This window comes from Onychostoma macrolepis, chromosome 03 (assembly GCF_012432095.1).
Source record: "Onychostoma macrolepis isolate SWU-2019 chromosome 03, ASM1243209v1, whole genome shotgun sequence".
Lineage (NCBI taxonomy): Eukaryota > Metazoa > Chordata > Actinopteri > Cypriniformes > Cyprinidae > Onychostoma > Onychostoma macrolepis.
Genome location: NC_081157.1, coordinates 25,505,140 through 25,524,899, shown reverse-complemented (window position 1 = coordinate 25,524,899; position 19,760 = coordinate 25,505,140). Strand labels below are relative to the sequence as shown.

The 19,760-nt window shown below is 37.3% G+C and overlaps 1 protein-coding gene across 1 annotated transcript in view; it reads right to left on the bottom strand.

Moving 5' to 3' along the window:
• Positions 1 to 19,760, bottom strand: part of dnm2a (dynamin 2a) — a 54,772-nt gene that overhangs the window by 17,643 nt on the left and 17,369 nt on the right. Inside the window, 11 exon segments of the mRNA XM_058771435.1 lie at positions 1,084 to 1,154; positions 1,245 to 1,331; positions 6,180 to 6,318; positions 8,709 to 8,776; positions 9,168 to 9,303; positions 9,390 to 9,532; positions 9,716 to 9,876; positions 10,752 to 10,850; positions 11,118 to 11,321; positions 11,419 to 11,568; positions 13,736 to 13,809. Of these exon segments, the coding sequence (XP_058627418.1) occupies positions 1,084 to 1,154; positions 1,245 to 1,331; positions 6,180 to 6,318; positions 8,709 to 8,776; positions 9,168 to 9,303; positions 9,390 to 9,532; positions 9,716 to 9,876; positions 10,752 to 10,850; positions 11,118 to 11,321; positions 11,419 to 11,568; positions 13,736 to 13,809 (1,332 nt within the window).

Below are 19,760 nucleotides of genomic sequence, written 5' to 3'. Positions count from 1 at the left end.
AAAAAATAAAATTGCAAAGAGGGAAGTGGGATTTTTAATGTTTTTGAAAAAGAAAAAGAAAAAACTCTTATGCTCACCAAGCTGCATTTATTTGATAAAAATACAGCTAAAACTGTAATATTGTTTAAATTGTTATTATGAAATGTTGTTACAATTTAAAATAGATATTTTCTATTTTAATATATTTTAAAATGTTATTTATTCCTGTGATGCAAAGCTGAATTTTCAGCATCATTACATTACAATGGCATCTTCAATGTCACAGGATCCTTCAGAAATAATTGTAATATGCTGATTTTAGGGCTGCACGATAAATCGTATGCGATTGTCATGCGCATCTCATCAGTAAAGTCAGTTCTGTGATTAGTAGTAAATCTCCATCACGTGCTACTGACAAGCTACGCAATATCGCGTTCATAATCGAAGGCGATTCATCTGCGATTATAAACGCGATATTGCGAAGCTTCTCAGTGAACTATGGCTCTGTGTAGTAAATGCCGCTTCATCCGAAAGGACGTGATGGAGATTTACTACTAATCACAGAACCAGCTTTACTGACGAGATGTGCATGACTATCGCATGCGATTTATCGTGCAGCCCTAGCTGACTTGCTGCTCAAGCATTTCTTATTATTAGCAATTATGAAAAGTTTTCGCTGCCTAGTACTTTTGTGGAAACCATGATACATGTTTTCAAAATTCTTTGATTAATAGTAATTAAAAAAATAAAATTGAAGTCTTTTGTAATGTGTCACTTTTGAACAAATAAAATACATTTATACTAAACTAAACTAAATAAAATAAAACTAAATTAAAATAAAGTAAAAATATTTGTGAAGTCTGACCTGAACCTGACCATAATTGTGAAATTTTTGATGGCTACATACCATTTTATTTTAACTTTGCTTTACATGTTGGCCACATGGCCACTTCCTTTCTAAATTAGTCAGAATAAATTGCACTGCAGACCAGTCTTGCAGACAGTCAAAAGTCCAAAATCACAAGAAGCATTGCTAAGGTTAGGGGTCAAGCTTTGAAGTGAGAAATTAAACTCAGAATGTGCCACACTGGATGCTACACATACTTTGCAAATCCAATGAAGTCCTCATGGTTGGTGTTTATGTATGACAGCTCAATGTCAATCAGCAAAAGGACCTGTAAAAAAAATTTAAAAATTTGCACATTAAGAGAATTTATGAAAAAACCTATGTTGTCAAAGCGGATCTTCTCTCGCCAGTCTCGCACCTGGTCCTTGGTCTTGCCTTCTCTCTCTCTGACGTAAGTAGTGACAATCCTCTCAGTCTCTTCTCGCAGTCTGGGGTAAGAGCCTAGCTGTGGGGAAAAACACCAGATAGATGCAGGCTACGGCATGTAAACAGCCACGTGCACATGTGCGTAAACACACATACACATTCTGCGATGTGAAAGCGGTAGGAGCTAACCACGATCAGACCTTTTCACACAGGTCGATGTGAGGACTAGTTTTCGCTAAGCCACCATGCACAAGACGAACCAATGCAAGAGAGAGCAGGCATGCACACACTCACACACACATATGCAGATTTGAGTATTTCAGCAAGTTGTGCAGGTAAGACAGCATTCACTCCCAGCCAGGAATGGACAGTGAATCAATAAATGAACTTCTAACTGGAGTAAACCAAATTTAAGGGATGCTAGGGTTGGGAATCGAGAGCCGGTTACAAATATCATTGTAAAATACTACAGCCAAATGATGATGATAAATGTTACTATGGCTGCATTTACACTGCAGGTCTTGATGACCAATTCCGATTTCGTGACTATATCCGATTTTTTGGACCATGTGCTTACATTTCTTTTAAAAGTGACCCGTATCCGATGTGTGCCTTTTACACTGCACTTGGTGAAACAAGCCTAAAATAGCATATATGACATCACAAATCAATTTGAATAGTAAATTGAGTTTAATTTATTGACATGGAATTCACATAGAAACGTTTTTTAATGCAATAGTTATATCTATACATCAAAATAATTATATAGCCGAGTACAAATTCTTGAGGACAGTGATGTAGCTCCTCTGAAAGCTTGCGAGTGGAATAATACTCAGGTGGTAGATATTGTTAAGCATGTCACATCGTCTGTGTTTTTTAGTTATTAAAACCAAATGCGTTCATCAGTGATTGTATATCAAAGGCTTCAATGGAACGGACGGGACTGAAGCGCTCGTCTGTGCACGAGCTGCCGTCACTGACAACAGCAACAACAAGCACTCAGCGGGCTTTCAAAAGCAACACATTTCAGCGTCAGATCGCCTTTTATTTATTTATTTTTTAAAGTTATATTTTTGGGCTTTTTATGCCTTCATTAGATAGGACAGTAGTAGAGAGCAGACAGGAAAGCATTGGGTGGAGAGAGGGGGCGGGATCGGCAAAGGACCTCGAGACGGGAATCGAACTCGGGTCGCCGTGAGCACAGTTACGCTATATGTCGCCTTTTATTTAACACAAACTAACGAAATTAATACTCTGCTACTCAACTAGAGATGTTTTATTTGTTACAGGTATGTCTGTACTGTGAAATGTTTAACAAAAACCTCACTTTTCAATGACGTAGGCGTCTCATTTACAGGGGAATATCCGATTTGTCCGCTTACACAGCAGGCGCAAATGCACGTCTCCGATTCATATCTGATTTATTTCCACATATGAATGAGGCCTGAAACCGATCGGAGAATATCGGAATCCATGTGATTTTTTCCTGCTTACACGGTCGTGGACAATATCCGATCTGTGCCACATGGGAGGAAAAAATCGGAATTGGGTCACTTGAACCATGCAGTGTAAATGCGGCCTATATGACTTCTTCCACTGAAACGGTCTGCGCTGTTGAATCTACAGCACCAAGCAAAAGACGTTATGTTTAAGTGATATCTTTAGAATTTTCTTGCGAATCAAACTCATTGACCTTAAATGGCTCACTCACTTACTGAAGGAATGGAAAGTCATTATTTTTTGGACCTATTAGACTTAAACCAAGAACTGTATGTCAATAGCAGCAATACAATATCAACACAATAATTAACAATTGTATCTAATAAATAATCTTTTTTGATAATTTGGTAATTGAAGAGACCAAATTGGACCTATTGGACTTAAACCAAGAACTGTATGTCAATAGCAGCAATACAATATCAACACAATAATTAACAATTGTATCTAATAAATAATCTTTTTTGATAATTTGGTAATTGAAGAGACCAAATTGGACCTATTGGACTTAAGAGACAATAAATCAGTATTTATTTTGGCCTTCCGTCCACACTGAGATGGTGTTTTTTCCGAGGAAAACTGAGCTTTTTGAAAACGCCCTCCAAAGTGGATAAATTTGAAAACGCCGTTTTCGCCTTCTAGTGTGGACTGTGAAAACGGAGGCTTTTGAAAACGATGACGCACGTTTAGTCATGTGACTTATATAGTACCAATAGATATCTATGTTCATACCGGTAATGTGCCTGTTATGTGCTATTCACTTTCACACCATTGCTACAGATGTGTTATTTTGTACACTCTTTTAACACATCACAGTCCTGCAAAATTGACAGAAAATTTATTCGCGATTGCGGTTTGCTGCAAAAAGTGAGGACAGTTGCATTTTATACCAGACATACAATCGTGAGTGAGTGCAACCTGAACACGTCAGTGAATGGTCAGATATTTTCTTAAATAAAACGTACAAATAGTACATTTAGTTGTGATAAAGAATAATTTTACAAATGTTACCGGCATAGCACTGTTTAGTATTTTAATTTGTAAGAATTATTTATTATTTTTTTTGTAAGTATATATAGTATAATGGTAGAATATGGTATAATATCATTAGGATCAATAATTTGGTGCTTGCTTAAATGTACTAAAAGAATAATTTTTTCGATCAAGTAGAATTTGAAATGGAGCAAAAATTGGTAAACTCCTTACGATCCCCATCCGTAGTTATTAAAACATATAAATCTGAAGTGATAATTTCATGTGAAATGCAAGAAATATTTGCACTTTTTTGATATTATATTCCCACCAATACTCTTCCAAAACTGAGAGTGAAATAGTGATTTAAGAAAGGAAAGAATGTTTCAAAAGAAAATTTCAAAAAGAATGTGACATTCGAGAGGGAAGACAGAATCAAGTATTGCACTGCAGTTCCACATATGACCACAAGATGGCAGGTGACGGGTTCTTTGTTGCTATGACAACAGCAGCAGCCTTTTGTGCCTGGGGCAGGAAGCGAAGCGCCTGTTTCTGTATGTCTTTTACTTCTACAGTCAGTGGTTCAGGCTCACTGATGCTCTACTCAAGCAACAAAGAATGAAAGGAGGTGATGTGCCACTGACAAACACTGGAACTGGGGCTCTAAAGCTGACTCAGCTTGGAAACACCCAATTTTTCCCAACAATCTGGATGGTTTTTATTGGATTCACATGGGATATGAAAATGTAAGACTCATTATGAAACAGAACTTTGGACAAGTCACACGGACACATTCCAGACACACACTATGCGTGTGGTGGAGAGGACGTGGCTGATTGATAAAGGTGGAAAGCTGGGTGGGTGGCAGCGCGTGGAAATGAAGGAATGGGGGAGGTTTTTTTTTTTTACTCCGCCTTTTCTCGAGCCGCTCCTGGTTACCTTGTTGGCACTTTTCCTGACGAGGGTGGTGAGTTCGGACACCACCAGGTCCACACATTTCAGGCTGGGCTCTTTCAGTTTGCGGATCTGTTTTTTCACTATAGTCTCAAAGGCCAGATCAGGGGTGAACAACCCCGTTCTGAGGGGTTCAGGGTGATGCCAGTGGGCAGGGGGAGAAGAAGTGTTGAGGTGTTAAAAAAGGACAGAAAAAGAGAAAAAAGGGGAAGAATAAAAAGAGAAGAAACTTTTAGTTGATTAATCATTGCTTATCTATGAACAGATACAAACTAGGTCCAAAAGGGGGAGCCGCAGGTTTTCACATCCATTAATTATGTATTTTTTGGCACTGCAATAAACAGACCCTAGAAAAGCTTGTTCACTCAACGTCCAATAGAACTAGTCTAAAATATTTTAATTTTTCCACACCAAAAATATTTGAAAAACAACTGAGAAAAAAAAAAGGTGACAGATTCATTGTATTTTTGGAAGTACTGGAATCAAATGGTCTGCATGACGCTTGGTTCTGTGAAAGTCGCAATTAAACAGAAGTATTTCTATAATAGATAGGGTGTATTTTTATGTCATGCTGACTTTAATAGTTCTTCTACATCTGAATTCTTCAGCCAATTTGAAGAAAACACCGCCCCACAGCAAAATAAGTTAGACTTGGAAAAAAAAAGTTAGCGACACAAATATGCGGACGCAAAATAGATCTACTACACAACCAGTGCAATTTTTGAAAATGTGACTCTAATAAACTCTGACTCTTTTAATGAATCTCTCAAAACTCTTGAATCTTAGAGACCTTCAACCCAATGAGTTGTTCATTTAAATTGACGCCTTTTCAGCGCGAATTCGTCACTACACTTACTGTCTCAAATTAACTAAAAGAAATGTCACTCTGTTGGCGCCGATAGCCTTGTGGGCAGCGCGCCGACATACAGTGCCTGTTGTGCTACGGGCGTCACGAGTTCGAATCCCAACTCGAGGACCTTTCCCGATCCCGCCCCCTCTCTCTCTCCCACTTCGCTTCCTGTTAGCGCTGATCTATCCTATCACAATAAAGGCGAAAATGCAAAAAAATAAATCAATTGTCACTGGAATCATTAAGAAGCTGAACGATCCCAACCTTTACTTAACATGCAAGCATCAATTTCAGACTTGGTGTGAACTGACCTCAAAAAGCCCTTACATTTTATTTTGACCACATTTTGGCTACAGAGGTGCTCAGGATGTTGCAAGACCCCTGGCTCATCCCTTTTAGACCACAGATGACCAGAGAGTGAAATTCTCCGCTCATCTCTTTATCACAAGACCGTCACAACACCCCAACACACGACAGCAGAGCCAGCGCACGTGGCAGCCGGGGGGGCCGAGGGGGTCACACCGCCACACAAACACGTTCAACCTCTGACTCTCCCTCTGTGCTTTCCACTGAAAGCCCCATCTGTTTGTCTCAGGTGTAGTGTGATCCCCTCACAGGAAGCCCCCCTGTGGCCAGACTGGGGTACTGCAGTACCTTGTTGGTGCACTTTCTGACTGTGTTGATGAGCTCCTGAATAACCAGATCGATACATTTCAGACAGGGCTCTTTCAGCTTAATGACCTGCTTTTTCACGATGGCTTCAAACGCCAGATCTGGAGTGAACAGCCCAGTTCTGAGAACGCACAGGACAGACAGACAACAGGACGTAAGAGGACAGTGACGAACAGTGAGGAGAAAAAAAAACAACAACAAAAGTGCCAAAAAATAACTCAGACAGATATTTGTGACAATGACATTAAAAAAAAGAAATGAAACTGTATGAAATTAGGATACTTGAAAGTGAAGTGGAGGGAAAGAAGAGGATAAAGACAACAGTTTAGCTCACAAAGACAAAAAATAAAAAAATGTAAAAAAAAGTTGGTTCTACATAATAAACAGACAGATGAGCGTGGTTCACTGTGGGGAAAAAGAAGTCAATTAGACATTTCAGAGACAAGGTTTCTCTTAAAATCTCTTTAGGCCATGCCTCATGACACCGTTTTTGCGGTCGCAGACAAATATTTGAGGGTCTCACTAGAGAGATAAATCACAGCCTAACCGGTGCTCACATTGGTTGTCGACACATAGTAAGCAACTCAGTCGAGTCTGGGTCAAAACCAAGAGCAGAGAAGGGTCGAGCTCGACACGACAGAGTCCACATTTTCCAGACATCACATTATTTGTCCTCAAGTTCGAGTTCAAGATCATATTTTCTTGCTCCTGGTCTTTGATTCTGAGTCAAAGATCCCATTTTCATTGTCTTGATCCCAGAGTCTGAGTTCAAGACCATATTTTCATGGTCTTGGTTTTGGTCCTCGAGTCCAAGATCAGAATTTAATTGTCTTGGTCTTGGTCCTCAAATCAGTTCTTTAAGACCATATTTTCATGCTCTTGGTCCTAGGGCCTGTTTACACCTGGTCACTTCATGTGTTTTCGGATAGCTATCCAATTGTGAAAAGACCAGGTATAAATGCTCTCTGAAACGCTATTGAGACTGATTTAAGTCCGATCGCACAAATTACTTCAGGAGGTCATTCCAGACAAAACTGGACAAATGCAAATGCATCTGGTTGTTGAAACCACATATGTAAATTTTACTACTCACAAAATGGTAAAAAAAATAAACACATGAGAGCGTGTAACGTTGACGTTATAGTCAGATATAACAGCGCTAACACACATCGCATGAGTCACAGAAGCTCAACACATAATCATTTATTAAAAGTAGTAAGACTAACTTATCTTTCCAGTGCTGATGTCGCTCTTTTTCCTGTTGCGGTCTTTGATCTTGAAATTAGCTCATGATGAATAAAATGCAGCACATATCTGTTGATTTCATTGACATGAGCTCCATGTCTTTTTTAACAAAACAGATAGACAGCCGATCAGAGAAAACGCATGAAGTGACCGAATGTAAAAAGGCCCCTAAAAACCAAGTTCAAGACCATATTTTCATGGTGTTGGTCTTGTCATGGACTCAGGAGCATGTGGACTCTGTCTCCATCTTCACTAGAACTTTTTTATGTTATCAGCACAATCTTGTAGTATGAGCAACTACATTATGTGCTGCAAACAACGATAGAACAAAAGATGGTGAGAACAAGCAATATTTTCTTTAAATATTTTTGAAAAACGAGCACAAAATTTGGAGGTGCAAAAATATATGTCCACAATTGATTTTGCATGTATGAAACCTGCATTTTGTTATTGTATTCTGCGCATATCTAGTTATAAAAGACATCACACAAATTTGAAGTTTAAAGCCTCAGAATGTGGAGCGGTTCTTGATTAAAAAATAAATAAATAAAAAATAACTGATCAAATGTTCCTATTAAAATGTACTAACATGTATAAATAAATATTATATTTTCTATATAATGAGATTTTCCAGAATATAAGTCTTACGCATTTTTTTTTTCATCTGACATATATTCCGATGATTTTTCCATTCCTGTTCTGTTCTGAACAGTTAAATTTAAAGGATTTGATTAAGGGAAACTAAAATACATGTTTGTATATAATTCTATGTTTGCAAACTCTTCAATGTGTTTTTTAAATTTTTTTTTATGATTTCTGAATGTAAAAAAAAAAAAAAAAAAAAAAAGACTTCTAAAAGACTGGACATTTTTTATCTGTATAATGCAATTTTCACCCGATGCAACTTATAGTCAAGTATAACTTATTTTCTGGAAAATATGGTATTGTGAAAACGGTGGTGACATGCAGAAAATACTTAAAAATGCCACTATTACTGATATATACATCTACTGACAGATGCAATATGTATTTTAATTCTATTTAAAACAAAAAAAAAACGTGAGCAGTAAAGTGATTCTGGTAGCTGTGTTGTGAAAGCATGGCCTTACTATAACACACAAGAGAGAAAGAAAGAAAGTGTGTGACTGGAGTGAAAGAGTGAGATATTAGTCAGTGAACAGAGGACATAAGAAGTGGTGTGGCTTTCATGCCGCCATATGGCCTGCAGGGTTGACAAGTGCTTGCCGTCAATGGGACACCACTTGCCTGACACCATGGACGTTCTTAATGGCGTGACTGATTTCTCGCCGGAGCTCCTTCTCGTCAAACACAATCTGAAAGAGAAAGAGAAAGAGAGACTTCATAACAGGGACTTGCCACTGCACCTGTGTGGTTTCCTGAGAACTTGTTGGGACGTGTTATCTAAAGATCGAAGTAGTATTTCCAGACATTCAGACAAACTTTATCAGCTTAAAAGCAGACAAAACTAAGGGTAGCACTTTATTTTACAGTCCTGTTCCTCATGTACATACTACGTTCTTATTACAGTAATTACAATAACTAGGTAACAACTAGGTACTAACCCTGAACCTACCACTAAACAATACCCCATGTAGTTACCTTATATTACAAGTACTTTCTTAGGTAAGTACACTGTAAGAACATGTAAGTACACATACTGTAAAATAAACCAAACTAAGTGTTCTGTTCAAACAAAGCATTTACCTTGACCAGCTCGAAAGGGAAGCGCTCATGGAAAATTCGGTTAATCCTGGCACCTCCGGACAGCTCTGCCGTGTCCACCTGGTCTCCGGACCCCTCGATGCACTTCTCAAAGTCCACTCCAAACTGCTGGACCATCCTGAAAGAGGCACTCGGAGTTTATAGCCTAGAAACTGCTTGAGTTAGAGATGCTAGTCACGTCAGTGACCTGCCGTAAACACTCACTGAAGCAGGGCCTTGGTTTTTCGCGTAGGGTCATCCGGGCGGAAGTTCTTATACTCTTCCACCTCTTTTTCCAGAGAGAGAAGCTGAGACTGGAGTTTGCTGCGCAAGCCAGGTAGCGTGTCCCGGATGTGGTTGGTCAATTGCTAAAATAAAAAGAAGAGGAAGTGATATGCAGAGAGGCACAAAACAGAAGGTGGCCTTGACTAAATGAAGTGATTTTCAGGCATTAGCTTCATTTACATGACCGTACACAAATCTTTTCTAAAATTGTCAGTTATTTATGCAAATCCATAAATGCAGTTTGTGTGAAAGCGATTTGGTCCCACCTGGTTGAGGGCCTTCTGCAAGTGTGGTGTTCCCATTCGTTCAGCCATGTGTCTGTAACTGGGGTGGGACAAGAAGAACTTCCTTTCTGCTGCCAGTGCAACACGAATGTCCTTCCTGCCATCTATATCTTTCTGACTTCGGTTCACTACGCCAATATAACCTGGGACAGGGAAAGCGGCAATAAGCGCTGGGCTGGATGATTTGACAATATATACCATGCAATGACAGAAACGTGTGAACTGAAATTTTGAAATATATGTTTATACTGCGACTGATATATGCACTAGTATCAGTGGGTATGAATGCTTCATGTTATTTACATGTGAGAATAACAAAGAAACAGTAAGGAATGTAAAAATCCAGGACAGGACATGTCCAAAACAAGTCAGGACAAGAAGAAAGAACCGTCAAATTAAATACTATAGAGTAGGTCAACAAAAATATATGGGGAGCTTCTTTATTATTATATTAAATATTATATTATATTATATATAATTTCAAATTACATAATAAGATGCACTGCTGGTCAAAAGCTTGGTCAGTCAGTATTATATTTGTTTTTATTTTATTTTTTTAAAGAAATTAATACTTTTATTCAGCAAGGATGCATTAAATTGATCAGAATCAACATACATTTATAATGCTTATACAGATTTCTATTTCAGATTAATGTTGTTCTTTTTAACTTTCTATTCATCAAAGACATGATTTCTGAAGGATCATGCGACACTGAAGACTGGAGTAATGACTGCTGAAAATTCAGCTTTGTATCACAGGAATATATTAAATATAATAAACTTTAACAGCCCTTATTTTAAATTGTAATATGTCACAATTTTACTGTATTTTTGATCCTTGGTCAAGCATAAGAGACTTTTTTCTTTTTTCCCAAAACAGGAAATTCTTACCGACCCCAACCTTTTGAATAGCAGTGTAGTGTATGGTTACTGTGACGTAAAATGGCTCATAAATAATAAGAAATTGTCCATAAATGACACTGCTGTAAAGTGATTGTGTTAAGTACAAACTGCCCACCTCTCCGCAGTGGCAAGAGTTTATTTTCCAGGATATCCCGGGCGTCTGTTCCCTCATCCATTAGATCCAGTTTAGTAATTACACCGATGGTACGCAGTCCTGTTGAAACAAACAAAAACACATTAACAACATCATCAGGGTTTGTGTTCAATCCACAGGGCTACTCTTTTCACCAACAAATATCCATAACATTTCCAGTCATTTATTATTACTGGACCAAAATTCAAAGTCAGGTTGATTCACTAATGAATCAATCATCCCATCTGTGATTCACTAAGAAACTCCTCAAAAGGCTTTATTCACTTATTAAATCTGACCTCACGATGGTTTGCTGTAGTTGATATATACCCTCCCAGCAATCCTCACCTTGAGGGTCCACTTCCTTAGCCACCTTGAGAGCGTCTGAGTTGGCCAAGTCAGTGTTGGCCGGGGTGACGGCGAGGATCAGGCAGCTTTCCCTAGTGATGAACTGCATAATCATGTCTCGAATCTGGTGCTCGATGTCTGGCGGCTGGTCGCCCACAGCAACCTTAGTCATACCGGGCAAATCGATGAGAGTCAGATTCAATACTGTTGAACAGAGAAAGAGACGAGTGACATTTTAACAATGGCTGCCGAGTGTGGACTGAGGAAAGCTGTGGTCTTAGGGAGCCTTGTGCTGTATTACCGTGTGGCGAGTAAACCCTCAGGTTGATGGGAATAGGAGAGATGCCCTTATTGGACCCCGTAATCCTGTCGGTCTCTGCTTCAATTTCCTGCCGGACTTCATCAAAGTCCACGAACTTCCTCCCTTTGCAGTGCAAGAATTCCGCATATTCTACAAACAGAGCGATGGAGTGTGTGGGCTAGAGCGATGACATTTCAGCATCAAGGCAAAAAAGACATGAAAACCATACAGTAATATCATCACCTAAAGGCGAATCCATATCACTGTCATAAAGCATGAGAGACAGCATTACACAAGTAACTTGAATTAAAATAAATGTAACCTGAAAACCCTTTTTTAGTTGCCAAAAGATCATTACTGATTTTCTTTAAGTTACATTTTATGTAGTAATATAACTAAAACTGAAATTCATAAAATCATATTATTATATTGACATTAAAAATTTATAAAAAAATGGCAAAAACACCACAAAATTACTAATACTTTACCGGAAATGAAAATGTGAAATGTAAAAATAAAAAATGATTCAAAATATTAATAATAAAAAAAAAATACAGTAACATTTCAGTGCGACTAAAATAACACTGTTCTACATAGCCTACATTTTCAATACAAAGGTCCAAAAACTTAATGAGGTACATGGGTCAAATGCAAATGCATTACATTACTACATACACACACGTGTTTGTTTTTGTGAAAGTGGGGACATCCCATAGGCGTAATGGTTTTTATACTGTACAAACTGTATGTGCTATTGCCCTACACCTAACCCTACACCTAACCCTACCCCTTACAGGAAACTTTGTGCTATTTCAGATTTTCCGTACACTCCATTCTGTGTGATTTATAAGCGTTTTGAAAGGTGGGGAGATGGGGTAATGTCCTGAAAAGTCACCTTCTCCTTGTAATGCCTTTGTCATACCCTTGTCATTATACAAATTTATGTCCTCATTTGTCACAAAAACGCGCACGCACACACACATTATATTATACATAATACTATATATTAAAAAGCCTTTTTACATTTTAATTAGTTCTGTTTCAGTTTTAATTCACTTACATTTTTATATCAATGTATAAATAAAACAAAAATCTAAAATTACAAGTGAAGAGATGCTTCAATTAATTTGTTTTTTCCCTTTTCCTATTTCCCCTCCTCTGCATTAACAGAACCAAACTTCATTTCGTTCTATTATTAATTCAAAATGGAACTGGCCTGGAATAAAAACTGATTTTCAATTTCCAATGATGTGAATGATCCACAGATAATGTGCATATACAAGCAGACAACATCAGTTCAGCTTTGTTATGTTCAACTTTATGGTCAATTGCACTCATTTGGAAGATAATTTGTTCGGTAATGTCTTTCTGTCTGAATTAATTCTCCATCTGCACTTCCTTGTTCTCGCCACATTACAGTGCCTCGTGCTGAAAACAATATAAATGATAATTGCTTTAAAGCGGCTGAGAGATGTAAATGTTAGAAGGGGAATTTTCAGAGGGGAACTTTCTTTATGTACGGAAACAGAATAAGATGACGTTATTATAGTGTCATTTTTGTGCCACTAGTAAGAGGAATTGCAATAAATATGTAAATAGCCTATATTTTGACTGATATAGATGCAATGCAGAAAATGTGGATGAACCACAGGATCCAGTCATAAAACTACAATTGATTTACTTTATAACACAGAATGTCACAGAATTTGACCAAATTTGGATGAATAAATAAAATAATAAAAACTCTATTATATATATACACATATTATATGTATAACACTTTGTCAAAAAAGAAAGAAAGAAAGAAAGGAATTGTTCCAATTTCATTTGATTACATTTTAAGATGTATTTAAGGTTTTCAGCATTCATTTGGTAACCACCATTTTTGATTATAAATTCATATTAAAATCATATAACACTGGCTGCTGAAAAAAATAAAACAGACAACAAAACATTTAAAACGGCACAATTATTAAGATTGCAATCAATTATTAAATGATTAAAGTTTTATGAATTCAACTGATAGGAAATCCTTTAAATTAAAATGTATTCAAACCATTAAAATGTTAAAACAACTAAACAAAAAATATATATACATATGCTGTACATATATTATTTCAAAGGGCCCTCGATGTGTCATTTGATGTAACATTTTCTGACACCCAATTTAATGTCACACCTCTTTAGCTCCAGCACAAACACTATGGACACCGTGTATGAATACACATGAAAGCATGTGGTTTCAACCATCCGCATACATGCTAAAAATACCTGAGAAGGCTTTGTTCAGTAGTGCCGTGCTCATCAACACACTCACCAGCTTTGTTGTTAACTAGCTGCAGAATGAGAGGCCTGCGCGTGACGATGCCGGAGCCTCGGGGAAGGAAATCCCTATAGAAAGAGAGAAAGAGAAAGTGAATATGGGTGGAGGAGTGACAAACACTCTTGAGTCGTTCATAGCAATCAAGCTCAATTTTCAGGGGTGACAAGACTGATCAAATTATTCATGAGTAAGGGGGCGAATGTTTAGGAGCAACCTCTTTGCATTCATATCAGAACACACACACACACACACACACACACACACAAACCAAGACGCTATCTGGCCCCTTGTAGCAATGAATATTAAAACATGGTGGCATCTTTTGAAGGCCCGCGATTCCTAAGAGGCTGCAGCGCTTTTGCAAATGAATGGCCACTGCCGTATCTCGCAGCCAAATCAGGGTGCATTTAATAACACTGTGGCGCATTATAAACACCCTCTGAGATCAAACTGTGAGCTGAGAGCAATTTCAGCCCTTATACTCCAATATATTCGCAGATCTAATAAGCAGGACAGAGGACAGAAAAGGCACATTTTTAATAATGTCAGCAAAAATGAGGAAGACTTTTAATCAAAAACGTACTCTTGCCAAGTATGTAAAAACAGACACAAATACACGGACAAAACATTGTGAACACACGGCCCGTTGTACACAAGCAATGTTCTTGACTCCAGTACTCAAGGGAGCGATAGAGCTACCTTCAAATACGTGCTATATGTTATTATTTAATTAGCTAGCTATAAACATAAAATAATAGTGTTATTGTATAGAGCATTAAAATGACTCAACACATTTTTAGTGGATTTGAGTCGACGTATTTTTCCAATTAATTCTCTTCATGATTAAAAAAAAAAAAAAAACGCTTAGTCACCTTAAAGTCAGTTAAATATAAATAGATACCAAACCAGCCCTGAGATTTATCACAACATTACAAACTTAGATTTGAAACAAAAAATAGGCCATTTGAAAATAAGACAAAGTTACAAGTTAAAAAATTTTTTTTTTAAATTTGTTCGTGAATTGAACTACGCTGGTCATGATGTGTTGGTTTGAAAAGCGGTTTACTTTAAAAAGAACTTGTTCATGATAATCATTTGTTCTGGAATCAGACTACACTGGTTGTGCTGTAGACTCACTCAGTATCAGTGTTGCAAAATAAAAAAAAAAAATAAATAAATAAAAAATACAATAAAATAAAATAATTCTATTAGAATTGTGAAGTCTACACCACAACTGTAATAATAATTTTAGAGAAGAATTATATTGTTGGAAACGGAATGATTTTTCACAGCATATGATAAAACACAGACAACCAATCAAAATCCATCTGACTTTAAAGAGCTCAAGCCTTTAAAGAAACAGACGACAAAAACCTGCAGCGCACACTTATGAAAAACAGAACATTACTGTTCGTTGCTGTGGACACTGATATAGTTTTTTACGATACTTTACGATTATTTGGATAACGGATTAATCTGTTTCTTTGATTAATCTGAAAGAAAAAAAAATCTAAATATTATTATTTAAATATAAACATTTGAATACAAAAATAATTCATTTCAGTCCATTATTAAAAATATTAGTCCACACCCCGGCCAATGTCTTACTCCAAATAATGTGCAATTTGAAGTCTATGAAAACAAATACAGAAATTTATCTATGTAGGCTATGCCAGTGTTTTTCCATCCTGATCCTGGGGACCCACTGCTCTGCCCAATTTGTGTGTCTCCCTTTTCTGATACACTCAGTTCAGTACATGGATCTCTCTCTTAACGAGCTGATGATTTGAATCAGGTGTATCAAATAAGGGAGAGACACAAAATGTGCAGAACAGTGGGTCCCCAGGGCCAGGATTGAAAACCACTGGGGTATACATAGTGCAAAAAAATGGTTAAATATAAACATTAAATTCTAGAATTTACCCTGCAGTATCCACCTTATTTTTCACATAAGAACGGCCACGGACATTTGCAAATTTAATGTTTCTGGCTTCCAGTGTCATTCACTTCCAGTTATTTTTATCTGTACACAACAGCTCGTTATTCTGCTTGAAACTGCAAACTGGTATTAGAATTTTCATATATTGTCTTAATTATAAACACACTGGTTTGTAGCGCAAACACTTTTACCATTTACTGCACTTTACTGAGAAAGTGTTTTTATTATCCACACAATGGAAGTCAGTAGTTAACAATACTGTTTGGTTACCAAGATTCTACAAAATATCTTCTTAGAAAGAAAAAAACTGGAAAAACATGCAAGAGCAAATGATGCCAAGACTTCTATTTTTGGTTGAACTAAGTATTTATCAACTCCTGAGATGATAGCAGCTGTGTCTTATATGTTATCGTAACAAAAACCTGGGATTTTACCTTCTCAATAAACTGTCATCAACCATGACAACAGTCAGCCAGAAATATAAAACTGGCCACAGACAACATTGTTTAAACTATGAACATTTGCATTCATTTACTTGTGTCCGGTATGTTTCAGACTTTTGGGACAGTTTAAAAACACATGATGAAATGCCAATGATGTGTCTTTTTCCACATGAGAAGCTTTGATGGCATCCCACATGCTGTGGGTGGGTTGAAAGCGTGTCTGCGGGTTTGAGAGGAGTCCAATCACAGTCTGTCTTAATGAGTAAGCCTGTCTCTCCAGGAGATCCTGCTCTACATCTGGTCCTGATCAAAGCTGGTGCAGTCAGCTGTGAATCCAGCCGCCCTTTCCCCGAAATCACCGGCCCACCTAATGCACAATGCAGCAGAGCCCGAGGGGAAAGACTAGGGATGGGTACCGAGAACCGGTATTTTTTTGGACCGGTATGTAATTGGGTCAATACCATACTATCGATAAGCTTCATGACAAACATGTGCAAGCGCTGTGTGTGTTTGTGTGCAATCAGTCATCGCGAAACATTCGAAAGTGTGGGCTCGCGATACAAAACTAAGCGACAGCAGTGTCAGATGCAGTAGTGTAATAGTGAACAAAGGAGGCAACACCAGTAGTATAATGAAACATTTGCTGACAAAACACAACATCTACCTCAAGCAATGCGCTGTATTTACTATGTCTCCCGGCTCCAGCTCCAACTGCAACTCGCAAGACACATTCACATCAAATGTTGATTCAGCGGTAGAGTTACACTCATGAGACACTGCACTTATTCGCAATCACAAAAGTACATTATTTGCGTGTGCTTTAGTTTAAAGCCTTGCCGGTTAAACATTTTATTCACGTACACTAAAAGGCCGGTCAAACAGCACACGATTACTTAGTTATCGTCTGATTGCGCTAATACTGTCAAAAACACAAGGTTCACATATAAACACAGTCATGTCTAAAGTGAAAGTAAACAGTTGAGAGAGAAACAGATGTGTGCAGGTCTTAAAGGGACAGAACTAAACATGCTGCCGATTGTCATTAAAGGGACAGTTCACTCCAAAATTTACATTTTGTCATTATTTACTCACTGTCATGTTGTACCAAACCTGTATGAATGAATGTGGGTAACCAAAGATTTGTTGCATGGTCCCCACTGACTTTGATAATAGGAAAAAAAGAAATATGGAAGTCACTGCGGACCAGCAACTGTTTGGTTACCCACATTCTTCAAAATATCTTCTTTTGTGTGCGTTCAGCACAAGAATACAAATTAATACATTCTTCAAAATAACTTTTATGTTTAACAGAAGAAAGAAACTCATTCAGGTTTAAACAACTTGAGAGTGAGTAAATGACGACAATTTTCATTTATAGGTGAACTATTCCTTTAATGTTAATAAAATAAAACACAAAGAGAAAAATAACTCCCAGCTCCTGACTGAAGAACTTTAATACAGTTGCTTAAAGTTCAGCAGTAATAAAATAACTTTTCACATCATATCTTTTTGCACCAAATAGTATCGTTAACAGTATCGATAAGTACCGGTATCGATAAGCAGTATTGGTATCGATAAAATGTAAACGATACCCATCCCTAGGAAACACAGACCATGCTTTAAAAACACACACACAGCTAGCTACACAATAAAAGAAGGCCCATACACAAAGAGATGCTAAGCTCGGCCTGTGTGTTCATTTCAAATGGTTCGATTCACAGTAAATGAACCAAGCCGTTCTCAGACAATTGAACATTGTGCCACAAACTATAATGTGTGTTAAAACTATGCTTGAAGCCATGTATATGTATATGTATATATATATATATATATTTAAATTGCAGCCTGCACTATCATTTGACAGTCACCTTACGCCATACCACAATATTTTATTTTAATATATCATGCAGCCATATGCAAAACTAAGCTAGAGCTTTAAAGTGTGGCCTATGAAGATGGCACCGTCTGGCTGCATGAAGCACGTGGATGTATGACAACGGCCAAAGCCTGGAGGGGGAGAAGGGCGAATGAAAACAGGCCATAGAGAGCCGTGTGCCGGCCTAACCTCACATGCATGCATCGCCCCCTCTTCATTAACACCCACTCTGCCAGCAAAGCCCAACACCTACACAAACACACACGCGCTCATTTAAATGGAAAAAGATAGCCGGTAAATATGTATTCATTTGACTGCTTCATTTGACTACTATTTATATCATTTTTCATTACTACTATAATTTGTAATATATTATTTTTATATATTTACACTGAGGGTCAACAGTTTGGAATAATTAAAATGTTTAATGTTTGCAAAAGTAGTCTCTTATGCTCACCAAGGCTGCATTTACTTGATCAAAAATACAGAAAAAACAGCAATATTGTAAAATATTATTACAATTTAAAATAACTGTTTTCTGTTTGAATAGATTTTAGAAATGTGATTTTTTTTCCCCCTAATATCAAAAGCTAAATTTTCAGCATAATTACTCCAGTCTTCAGTGTCACATGATCCTTCAGAAATCATTATAATATTCTGATTTGCTGTGCAAGATACAATTATTATTATTACAATTATCTATGAATATATAGCCCAACATCCAGTTAAACAGTGGAAAACTCTTTCATATTTGTGTGGAAACCGTAAACATACCATATATTTTTTCCAGGTTTCTTGGAGGAGAGCAGCATATATATATTGCATATCTATATCTATATATATATTGCTTATACATACTGTATGTACTCCATATATTATTTAATTTTCTTTTCTTTTAATTTCCTAATTCTCCATGTATATTATAAATTGCATTGTATGATGGATCCAGTATTGTATAACCTTGGCATACTTTACTTGGAAATAACCTTGTTCTGTTTTGCTTGCTGCAATCCTTTCATTAATAAGAGATACAGAATACATATTAATGGTAATATCTGTATATACAGCTAATAATGATATCAATAAATAGTATATTTAACTATATAATCCAATCTGTTCATCTTTAGAAAATCAAAATAATTGAAGGGGAAAAAAAGATGGCTTGTGAATACAAACATGTGCAGTGGACTGAAGCACTTTGCAAATAAGAAGAAATATCCACATGAGTGCTTTGGAAGACTCATGGCTTCGTTTCCCACTTCTTTCCAGTGCAAACAGGCAGGTGGGCTGCTGTCCATTATTCATGGCCTTTAAATGATAGAGGAGGCTGAGCAGATTGTGTATCATTTCATCCATTATGCATGCAAAACCGCAGAGCGGCACAGAGAGAGTGGAAAGAGAGCGGGAGAGACAGACTTCAGCTACACCAAGTGTGAGTCTCACTCCACCAGCGGGAGAAGCGGCCTAATCGCCTGCTCTCATTAGCCAAAATGCAAGCATACCTCAGCGGAGTTCACTCATTAAAGACGATGGAACACAAAAAAACTGGATTTTGCTTGTTTATTTGAAAAAGGGCCGTGTGAATCACACAAAACCTGTTGAGAATGTGTCATATTCAGCTCAAAATCAAAAGAAAAGGAGGATTCCTTTTTAGACTATGATGTTTAAAGTTGTTGTAATCATTTTTTGGAACACCTGGGATGAAATGTACCTGCCACCTGACGAATATATCACTGAAACAGATTTGCTGAGTAATCACAT